Source organism: Lipotes vexillifer, unplaced genomic scaffold, assembly GCF_000442215.2.
Source record: "Lipotes vexillifer unplaced genomic scaffold, Lipotes_vexillifer_v1.1 scaffold1306, whole genome shotgun sequence".
NCBI classification, from domain to species: Eukaryota; Metazoa; Chordata; class Mammalia; order Artiodactyla; family Lipotidae; genus Lipotes; species Lipotes vexillifer.
Genome location: NW_006786512.1, coordinates 151,048 through 163,222, shown reverse-complemented (window position 1 = coordinate 163,222; position 12,175 = coordinate 151,048). Strand labels below are relative to the sequence as shown.

The 12,175-nt window shown below is 36.3% G+C and overlaps 1 protein-coding gene across 2 annotated transcripts in view; it reads right to left on the bottom strand.

Moving 5' to 3' along the window:
- HAT1 (histone acetyltransferase 1) overlaps positions 1-12,175 on the bottom strand; it is a 49,484-nt gene that overhangs the window by 28,444 nt on the left and 8,865 nt on the right. For both annotated transcript variants that reach the window (XM_007458835.1, XM_007458836.1), the window contains exons 3-4: positions 3,961-4,036; positions 2,567-2,687 (exon numbers count right to left, since the gene is read on the bottom strand). In XM_007458835.1, the coding sequence (XP_007458897.1) occupies positions 2,567-2,687; positions 3,961-4,036 (197 nt within the window). The remainder of the gene's footprint in view (positions 1-2,566; positions 2,688-3,960; positions 4,037-12,175) is intronic.

The window sequence follows — 12,175 nt, the reverse complement described above, 5'->3', positions numbered from 1 at the left end:
ATGCCCAGGAACAGAACAAGTCTAAAATATATAATTTTTTGGGACTTCCCTGGTGGCGCAGTGTTTAAGAATCCGCCTGCCAATGCAGGGGACACGGGTTCTAGCCCTGATCTGGGAAGATCCCACATGCTGTGGAGCATCTAAGCCCGTGCGGACTTCCCTGGTGGCGCAGTGTTTAAGAATCCGCCTGCCAATGCAGGGGACACGGGTTCTAGCCCTGATCTGGGAAGATCCCACATGCTGTGGAGCATCTAAGCCCGTGCGCCACAACTACTGAGCCTGTGCTCTAGAGCCTGTGCTCCGCAACAAGAGAAGCCACCGCAATGAAGAGTAGCCCGCGCTCGCCTCAACTAGAGAAAGCCCACACGCAGCAACCAAGACCCAAGGCAGCCAAAAAAAGGGAGAAAATGGTAGGAAGAAATGTCACCAGTACCAAACAATTTCAAAATCCAGCTAATCTAATCCATATTCCATTAGACCTGGGAATACTGTGGCCTGTGGGTCCACCCTCTGAGCCTGAAGCTCCACCTTCAAAATTGTTCTTGAAAGGTAGCACATGTTTGCAGCTGAACAGTGTTATCAGCCTGTTTCCTGCCTATAGAATTTTAGAAGTCCATTAGCCTTCCCTCATTCTGTCAGTCCAAACTGGCCATGTTTCTGCTGATACAACACTCTTGAAAAACCTTGTGGGTAATCTGTGTATACCATGAAGGTTCATGCCAATAGACAAGACGGTCCTCCACAGATGTTCCCTGAATTCATATCATAGAATTCAATCCCTATTCCTGGCTTTGTTGAGATTACTGAGGAGAACAGTGAGTCACATGCCTATTTCTTCAGCAAAACAAGATTACTTAGCCATACTCTTGGCTTTCTCCCCACAGCACACTTGCCTGACAATGAATCTTCTAATTTTAGTGTCTTCAGAACAGGCTGCGAATCGCTGAAATCATCAAGTCCTAGATCTTTTTTGCCTAACAGTTCTTCCCTCAATTTCTCTCTTTCCTCTCCCATTTTACTAAAAGCAGGAAACCAGGCCAAAGCTTTAATACTTTGTTTGGAAAACTACTCAGCTAAGTATTCAAGTTTATTGCTTACAAGTTCTCCTTTCCACATTAATGCAGGACACAATTCAGCTAGGCTTTCTGGCATTATACAACAAAGATCTCCTTTCCTCCAGTTGCCAATAACATGTTCCTCATTTCCTTCTGGGCCCTCACCAGAGGCACCTTTTACTGGACTGTAACTAGTACTAGGAGGCATTCCTATTTCTATCAACGTTCTCTTTTATAATGATATACTATGTATTCTCTAAGATGATAAAAAAGTTTTCTCTCCCGTGTTCCTAACTTTGCTCTGAGTCCTCACCAGCAGTGCCTTTAACATCCATATTTCTACCAAGTTTGTTCAAGGCAATTTGTTTTTTCTATCATGTGTCTCAAAATTCTTCCAGTTTCTACCTATTACACATTTCTAAAGACATTTCTACAGTTTTAGTTGTTACAGTAGTATCCCACTCCCTGGTACAAAAATCTGTATTAGTTTCCTATGGCTGCTGTACTAAATTATCACAAACATGGAGGCTTAAAACAACAGAAATGTATTCTCTCACAGTCTAGAGGCAAAATCTAAAATCAATATCACTGAGCTGAAATCAGGGTGTCATCGGGGCCACACTACCTCCAGAGGCTCTGAAGGAGAATCTGTTCCTTGCCTCTTCCAATTCCTGGTGGCTACTAGCGTTCTCTGGCTTGTGGCCACATTACTCAGCTTCTGTGGTCACGCTGCCTTTGGTAGGGCCATAATTCAGCCTGCCACAGGTGCATACGCTTCATACTCTCTGCCTTTACCCTCTTTTGGTTCATTTGCTTCAAATAGTTTTATGATGTAATCAGCTTAATTATCCATGTTGATAAAGGAATATATATTAGGAAATTTGGGATTAGAAATATGGCAAGAGAAACTTTAATAAGAAAATTGTACATGTAGTAAATGCAGAAAATTTAGCTAGTTCCCTCCATCTTATTTAACTTTGGGGAAAATAAGTAGTTTTAATCTCCAACATAAAAAACTAAAGTTGGTAAATAAAATGCAACTCTGATCAAGTGAAGGGTTTTTTTTCTTTTGTTTTGTTTTGTTTTTGCGGTATGCGGACCTCTCACTGCTGTGGCCTGTCCCGTTGCGGAGCACAGGCTCCGGATGCACAGGCTCAGCAGCCATGGCTCATGGGCCCAGCCACTCTGCAGTACGTGGGATCCTCCTGGACCGGGACATGAACCTGTGTCCCCTGCATCGGCAGGCAGACTCTCAACCACTGTGCCACCAGGGAAGCCCAAGTGAAGGTTTTTATGGAAAAGGTCCACTCAGGAAACAGATCAGGCTAAGGATCATGATCACAGCGTTAACTGGAATGATAGGCAGACAATCATCTCCATAACTAAATATTAAATATGTGGTTTTAAAGCTGCTATATAACAGATTCTCTCCTCCCTCAAACCTTTACATCTTATAATCTGTTTTATACTCAATGGAAAACAGTTAAAAATAAATTTATTTCTGTTCTTACCTCTACACAGTCAAAGTTCTCATCAACTTTAGATGCATATTCAACACGGAACATTGTTGACAGGCTACCAGCAATATAATATAACAAGATCTTCAGACCCTTGTAACCAAAAGCAGTTTCACTAAAAGGGGAAAAACAGCAGTAATCTAAGACCCGAAAATGAATCTTTACAGAGTCATGACAAAGTATTAACGCTACATATAAACAAGTTTAACTTCATGGGTGGTTTCAAGATTTTAAACTATACTTATTAAAAACAAATACACAAACGAACCATACTGAAACTGTGCCTCCGCTTTCCTCATTTATAAAATGAGAGACTAATAACACCTACCTCAAGGATGTTTTATGGGTTAAATGAACAAGTTAATACATGTAAACTGTGTATAATATTGACTGGCACATTGTACAAGTATACTACAGCTACTGTTGCTGCTCTTACTGTTGCTACTACTAGGAGGCATTTCAAATCAGAGACAAGTAATGTCAAATTGATTCCTGGCTAGGCAAGCGGCTAAGATGTAGCCTTGGCCCAGTGCTTCCATCAAGTGATACCACTTGCATCCATCACCAACATCCAGAGCTGCTGAAAGTGGTGAGTGATAGTACCTGTCTGATCACACCCCACTTATGAACTCAGAAAGCAGATCTGGAGCTGCTGCTATTTTTTTCCAACCTTGATCCCCGCTACCCATCTACGCCTTGCTATTCCCTTTTACAGCTTAAAAAAAAGTCTTCTGGGACTTCCCTGGCGGTCCAGTGATTAAGAATCCGTGCTCCCAACGCAGGGGGCATGGGTTCGATCCTTGGTAGGCAGAGATTCTGCACACTGGCCAAAAAAAAAATCCAGAATAGGTAAATTTATAAAGACAGAAAGTAGATTAGTGACTACCCAGGGCTAGGGAAGGTAGGGGAAAGAGGGAACAACTGCTAATTGGTCACAATGGGAATTTTGGTGGGAGTGATGAAAATGTTCCAAAATTGGCAGTGGTGATGATTGCGCAACTCTCAATATGCTAAAACCCATGGAACTTTACACTTTAAAAAGTTGAACTGTAGGGCTTCCCTGGTGGCTCTGCAGTCAGACTGACTAAATCTGAACTTCAGCCATTCATATGTCCTTAGGCAACTATCCAATCCCACCAATGTTAATGTTACAAATGATAATACCATTGCTAAGATTATGAGAATTAAATGAGGTAATGCACCTACAGCACTAAATGATAGGTATTATATAGTAGATTGGTGTCTCAATGTAAAAAATGCCATTCTAATATATATTTTAAAATAAATTACATGAAAAATAACAGTAAAGAAAATAAATTCTCATTTGTAAATTAAAAAAAAATGTTTTTGCCATACTAATTTGACAAATATCTTACTAAGTTACTTACTCATCCCCAAAGAGTTGATGGGTATATTCAGGAAAGAAAGTTCTAATGTCATTCTCAAGATCTTCAGGAAAACGAACTGTTTAAAAGAATAAAAAATATAGAGATATTAATGATATTAAAGATGACAGGTATTTCCAGTTTAAGAATTTCAGTATAACTAGGATACAGCCAACATTTTTCTTACTTAAAATGTCACTTTTCCATTATATGATTTACACTGGATTCTCATGAGAAAAACAAACAATGAAAATCAGAATATTACTTTGAGTGCTTCAGCGTCAAAACCCTACTGATTCTAAGAATTAGAAAACTAGGCATGACAGAGGCATATGATTTAATTTTTACTTTTCTGGTATGTTTATACACAATGCAAAGAGAAAAAGAAAACAAAACCAAAAAAGCACTTTGAGATGAGAAAAGCTACAGTACAAAGGAAACAAAAACAAAGTGCTATAAGAAACATCCTGAGAACAAGAACACTCTGAGTTTGATGAAGCTCATAGCATCACATCATTCATTATGACTGCAAGATGATGTTTATGTTGTTCCTAGTTTTTTTCCTTTTCTTTTTTGCTATTAAACGTAACGCTGCAATGACATCTTTAACCGTGCTATACTTTTACAAGTATACATAGAGTAAATTCCTGGCAGTACAAGTGCTGAAAAAAGTACTGAAATATTTTTGCAAATACTGCTTAAGTGCCCTTTAAAATACTGTAAATACACACCAGCAGCTATTTAAACTCCTTTGTTTCTCCCATATCCCTGAGAATACTCTGTACCCTCAACTTTAATTTCTACCAATCTAAGATGGAAATGGGTATCTTGTTATTTTTATTTGCATTTATTATGAGTACTGATATTACTGGACTTTTCCCCAATATAATTTATCTTATGAAGAAAAACTACCAAAAAAAAAAAACCCTTAAGCAATTGAAGAATGAAAAGATAACTGCAGATGAAAAGTTTCTAACACTGTCCTCGTAGAGCAGGTCATTCACAGGGTGCCAAAGTTATCAACTAGCCCCTTACTGATTTACAAAAGGAAAGACAATCTTTTCACTGTAGAGATCTGGTGGTCACCATCTTTCCAAGTGATCTCAAACTTAGAATCACTCATTGTGGGACAGACCAACAACATGTGCCTCTTGATTCAATGCAACATAATGCATACAGTATCACCTATGAAGTTTTCTTACTGAAAAATTTTTATCCTAGCTCTAATCCAGCTTTATATCCTCCAATTTACAATAGAGAAGTAAGGGAACAAATTAAATACCAGCAAAAGGAAATAGACAAATCCAGAATGCAGATTTGTTTAATAATCCTATGTAATGACTTTACTCTGCCTAATAAATCAATGGCATAGGGAGGGAAAACTTCCATGAGTAGGAGGGACTGTTCTGGATTAAAAGAGATTAAAGAAACACCCAACACAATGCATGATTCTTGAGTGGATTCTGGTTTAAATCTTTTTTTCTTTTTTAAGCCACTGAAGACTTTCCAGAACAACCAGGGAAACCAGAAAATTTCATGATACCAAAGAATTACCACTAATTTTCTTAGGTGTAATAACTGTCTTGTGGTTATATATGTGCATATTCATATATTAGGACATGTGCTATAAGCAAATTCATGATGTTCAGAAAGCTACTTTCAAATAATTCAGCAAAAATACACACACATTAAAGCATATATGGAAAATGTTAATTGTTAAATCTAGGTATAGGATATACAGGTATAATCTTATTCCCTCAATTTTTCTGTGTTTGCAAATTTTCGTAATGAAAATTTAAAGAAAAAAAGGCCTGGGAAAATACAGCAAAATGCTAAGATTTGAAAAAGCTGAGTGATGGAATCACAGATATTCATTAGTTGCTTGTATTTTTTGCATGTCTGTAATATTTCATAATAAGAAAATAAAGTAGTCCAATATGTCTAGACTCATTAACCTAAAAATTCCCAACTACTGCATCTCTAATACTTAAAAATGTCTCGAAGTCTCTAGAAATTATTAAAAATTAATTTAAAAAAATTAATTTCAAGCTACTGCTTCTAATACGTATAGCACTTTGGTAATGATGGGTAGAGACATGGATAGAGAAAAAGACAAGTAATGAATAGGAAAAGTGTAAGGTTAGTTATGATAACTATTTCTATAATTTGGATTGGCCTTCTTCCATGACTCCTGTCATCCAAATTAGTGAGGTTTTACTATTTTAGCATGGAATTTAGTCCACAGAAGATAGGAACTAAAAGAAAAAGTAAAGTGATGAAACTTTTAGTTAAAATGAAGTAAACTCGGGCTTCCCTGGTGGTGCAGTGGTTGAAAGTCCGCCTGCCGATGCAGGGGACACGGGTTCGTGCCCCGGTCCGGGAAGATCCCACATGCCACGGAGTGGCGAGGCCCGTGAGCCATGGCCGCTGGACCTGCACATCCGGTACCTGTGCTCCGCAACGGGAGAGGCCACAACAGTGAGAGGCCCGCGTACCGCAAAAAAACAAACAAACAAAAAAACCAAAATGAAGTAAAACTCAAATAGCTTAATGCAAATATATACTTAAATATTTATTGGCTTGAGCAGATTTGATTAGATTTTAAATATAAGAATCCAAGAGAAACTCTTTAAAAACAGTGCTGTGTAGTTAATAAAGGATTCTTTTACCATCCAATAAGTGAAGTTTTTATATCAGTCCTTATTGTGAAACTTGAAATATGAAAATTTGTTCACCGTACGACCTTTAACCACACTGGGCAGATTTCTAAAAAGTTGCCTAAAAGTTCCTGGGATTACACATTGAGAAAATACCACGGGTTAAACTTGATATAGAATGAAAGTAATCTCCTCAAAATAGGGTTTTTAAGGTAAAAAGTCCTGGGCCTTAGACAAAAGGAACCAACAATTGGTGCTAGGGGCACAAAGAACGGAGGTTAGTCCTTTTAATAGACGGGACAAATGTGAGTTTTCTATTGTCATTTTAAAAACCCTCAACACTTATACAAATGTAGTAAATACTACGAAAGGGTGAAACCAGATCTCTAAATCTGCCTACTCTGGGCAGATCAAATAAACAGAATTATAAAATATGAGGGCTTCTGTGTCTGGCTGCTTTCACTTAATATGTTCTCAAGGTTCATCCATGTTGTAGCATGTACTAGTAGCTCATTCCCTTCTCATGGCTGAACATTATTCTACTGTACAGAGGTGCCGTATTTTGTTTATACACTCATCAGTTAACCAACATTTGGGACTATTTGAATAATGCTGCTATGAACGTATGTGCACAAGTTTTTGTGTGAAAAACATTGTTATTGGATATACATTTAAGGAGCAGTCACACACAAAATAATAATGTTATTAATAATATTATTAGTTGTCACTTGAACATTTACTGTGTGCCAGGCAATTTGTTAAGGATTTTATAAACATTATTGTAGTTAATCCTTGCAAGAGCTGTACAAGGTAGGTAACATTACTACTTCCATTTTACAGATGAATAATGCAAAAAAGAATAATTTGCTCAAGGTTACAAAGTTGGTAATAGTTTAAGGCTGACTCAATCTGACATATATATATGTACATGAGAACACATACGAAGTGCTGTTATGTCAGTAAAGCAAGAGAGCAAGCAAGCAAACCAAATATCAAGCAATAGGAGAATGATTAAATAAATTATATAAATGTGAAATGGTTTATATAATCACTAAACATCATGTTATTGAGATATTTGGTGACAGAGAAAAATGTCCACAATGTACCTACAGTTAAGTGAACAGAACATGACACTGTGACCTGAATTTTATAAAAGAGAAATAATATAAGTGAATATATAATTGAAAAAACTAGAAAGAAATATCCCAAATTACAATACTGAAGTAGTTATTCTGGGGGACAGAATTACAGGTTTAATTTTAATTTCTTATATTCTTCAGCACTTTTCAAAATTTCTGCAAAATATGCATTATTCCAATAGAGAAATAGGTAATATAAAAACTGAAATAATTTAAAATAAGCACTAAAAATTTTCTTTCCAAGAAAAATTATGTCACTCACATCTGTGGAGACAAATGGAAGATCAGGGCCTGGAATACTAAATGGCACCTTATTGCCAACATAGGACCTGCAATGAATTTCCTTTTTGAATATACGTCCTATTGTTTCTACTCCTATATATATAGTTCCTATATTTCCTAGTTCTCCAAATCACTTCTGTAATTTTTGGAGGGACAAAGAAGCATAAAAGAAGATACATTCCATCTCCGGGCTATTGTAAATAGAGCTGCAATAAACATTTTGGTACATGACTCTCTTTGAATTATGGTTTTCTCAGGGTATATGCCCAGTAGTGGGATTGCTGGGTCATATGGTAGTTCTATTTGTAGTTTTTTAAGTGTCCGCCGTCGGATGAATGGATAAAGAAGATGTGGCACATATATACAATGGAATATTACTCAGCCATAAAAAGAAACGAAATTGAGCTATTTGTAATGAGGTGGATGGATCTAGAGTCTGTCATACAGAGTGAAGTAAGTCAGAAAGAGAAAGACAAATACTGTATGCTAACACATATATATGGAATTTAAGAAAAAAAAATGTCATGAAGAACCTAGGGGTAAGACAGGAATAAAGACACAGACCTAGTAGAGAATGGACTTGAGGATATGGGGAGGGGGAAGGGTAAGCTGTGACAAAGCGAGAGAGTGGCATGGACATATATACACTACCAAACGTAAGGTAGATAGCTACTGGGAAGCAGCCGCATAGCACAGGGAGATCAGCTTGGTGCTTTGTGACCACCTAGAGGGGTGGGATAGGGAGGGTGGGAGGAAGGGAGACGCAAGAGGGAAGAGATATGGGAAAATATGTATGTGTATAACTGATTCACTTTGTTATAAAGCAGAAACTAACACACCATTGTAAAGCAATTATACTTCAATAAAGATGTAAAAAAAAAAAAAGAAGATACATTCTACATGTCTTATTAGCCAAAAACAAAATTAAGAAATCACCAATGCATGTTAATCAATTACTAAAGTTTAATTAAATACTTAGGCGTTTAACATATGTACAACCCACTAACAGGTGCTCATATTGCAGATATAATGGGTTCTAGCTCTCAAGCAGCTTCAGAGATGCCACATATTCCCCACTGTATCTAGCTGTACTCTAGACTATAAGTGTATTCATAACCCTGTGTTCTTTAAATAACTGAAATCTTAAGTGCTCTGGCCAACATATATTTTCCTGAGTATACTAAATTCCAGAGCTATGGCAGAAATAACACATGAGCCTAGAACATCTTGTTCCGGAAAGTAATCAAATAATAAGGAGGACATGTAAAAAAGACACAGAAGCCAACTTGATCTGGCCTCCCACTGGTCAAGTCAGGGACAAATTGACCACCAAAATAAATGATAGTAACAGGTTATAATTCATTAAATAAAATAGGAAATAAATGAAAGAACTGAAAGTTTAATGAAAAACTGATAGGATGCAATGAGATCTGCACATCACTTCTGTGAAAGTCCTAACAAAGATGTACAATCTGAAATAAACGATAAGCAAACATGTGCCAAACCCAAACTGAGGGACATTCTACATAATAACTGGCCTGTAATCTTCAAAGTGTTAAGGTCAGGAAAGTCAAGAAAAGACTGACAACTGTTCCAGTCTGAAGGAGACAAAAGAGACAGCCTGGAACACTCCCTGAGATATCCTTGAGGTATCTACACGATTCACAGATTCACTTTACTTAGCATCTACTCAAATGTCACCTTAGTTGTAAGACCTGATCACTCTCTATTTTCTCCATAACACATGTCACAATGTGTCATGTATTTAATATGTCTGTTTCTCATAATGAGAATGTAAGTTCAATGAAAACAGGGACTGTTTGTATACTGCTCTATCTCTAGTGCCGAGATAAGTGCCTGTCACATAGTATACACCTAAATAAGTATTTGCTGAATGGTAGTAAACTTAAAACAAAGATCATCTCAGTAGAACTAACAATACACTGTATTTTTATAATTGGTTATATGGCTTTTTAGTAGAATTTAAAAGAGTATACTGGAGAGTAAGGGATAAAGGAAAACAAAACACACACTACATAGGAAAAGAGGAATGAGAAGGTGTAAGGTAGCAACAGAAAAAGATGACAAAAGCAACAAACAATAAATGTAATGGAGATAAACTGGCTAGATTAAAAAAATTTTTACAAATCCAATCCAATATGTTCTCTATAAATGACATGCCTAAAAGGAATGACAGGTTAAAAGTAAATGGAAGGACAAAAAAATGTAGCATGTAAAACACAAAACCTGAAAATGCAATCTAAATTGTATTAAGGCAAGAAAAGTATTAAACGGCCTAAGAGGACACTCTCTTCAAAATGATTAAGGTGAATTCTTTCAAGCCTTTAAGGAACAAGTATACCTAATGCTTTAAAAACTGCTGAGAGTAGGAATGGTAAAGTGGGAAGGCCATGAGAAATAGTTACAAAGAGTACAAAAGCTGACCTTCACCTTCCCTAAAAAGAAAGCAAAGAGGAGAAAAACACAGACCAAGATCATCTATAAACAATAATGTAAAAATATTTAAAGATAATATAGTCTTCATCAAAACAAAATATCTCGAGGTACTGAAATGCAAGGATGGTTCAAAATCTAAAGATTAAAAAATAAAATTATTTAAATATTATGTTTTACATTGTATATAAGATAATATAATCAAAATTATTTCCAGGGAAACCAAAATGGCACTCAATAAACTCTAATATGCATGTTTGAATAAAAACTCTTTGCAAACTGAAAAATACTCTCCAATGTAATAAGCCAGGATCATGTTTAGTGGAGAAATAACAAGAACCATCATCATTAATTTAAGGAAGAGGAATGACGGCTATCATTTTTTAACACTGTTCTGAACGTGCTAGCCAATGCAAATTGAAGAGAACAAAGTAAGAGGTATATATAGAAAAGAAAGTGAATTTACTAAAATGTTCAGATGCTATGATTGCATGCTTCAGAAAAAGAAAATCAGCTGAAACCACTCTCCACAACAGTAGGAGAAGCCAGTAAGATTATGTTTTTAAAATATATTAAAACAACAACAACAAAAATATATTAAAGACAAACAACTCAATGAAAAAATATGCAAAGGATCTGAACAGATACTTCTACAAAGAAGATACACAAGCAGCCAATAAGCACATGTAAATATGTTCAATGTCATCAGTTATTAGGGAAATGCAAATTAAAACTGCAGTAAGATGTCATTTCACACCTACTAGGATGGCTATATATAAAAAAATAATAAGTGCTGACAAGGATGTGGAAAAAGTGAAATTCATACATTGCTGGTGGGAATGTAAAGTGGTGTAGCTACTATGGAATATAATTTGGCAATTCCTCAAAAAGCTAAACATAGAATTATCATATGACCCAGCAATTTTGTTCCTAGCTATATGGCAAAAGAACCGAAAACAAGGACAACAGACAACTGTATCTCGATGTTCAGGGCAGCATTATTCACAATTGCCAAAAGGAGGAAACAACCCAAGTGTCCATCAACATATGAATGAATAAACAAAGTGTGGTATACAACAGAATATTATTCAGCCATTAACAAGAATGAAGTTCTGATACATGTTACAACATGAAACATTTGCTAAGTAAGTTGAAAATATTATGCTAAGTAAAATAAGCCAGACACAAAAGGACAAATATCCCACTTAAAAAAATATCTAAAATAGGTAAATTCATAGAGACAGAAAGTAGATTAGAGGTTACCAGGGGCTGGAGGGGAAGGTGAATGGGGAATTACTGCTTAACAGGTATACAGAGTTTCTGTTTGGGGTGATAAAGTTTTGGAAACAGATAGTGGTGATGGCTGCACAACACTGTGAAGGTAGTTAATGCTACCTAATTGTATACCTAAACATAATTAAAATGACATATAGAAAAAAAGATTCACTCTTTCTACAGTAACCTACCCCCAGAGCACTGGACCCGTGTGGGAAAAGTGTGCCTATCAATCCCTCACACATGAAGTGAAAATAGCTTGCTATGGGAGAAAAATCTTGGGATAAACCTTAGTGGAATTATTGGTATGCAGTCAAGAGTTAAAGTTATCCCATGTGTCCAGTACAATGCCTATCACATGGTAGCTTTCAATAAACATTTCTCCAGAGAAAGTAGAAGGGGAAGGGAAAG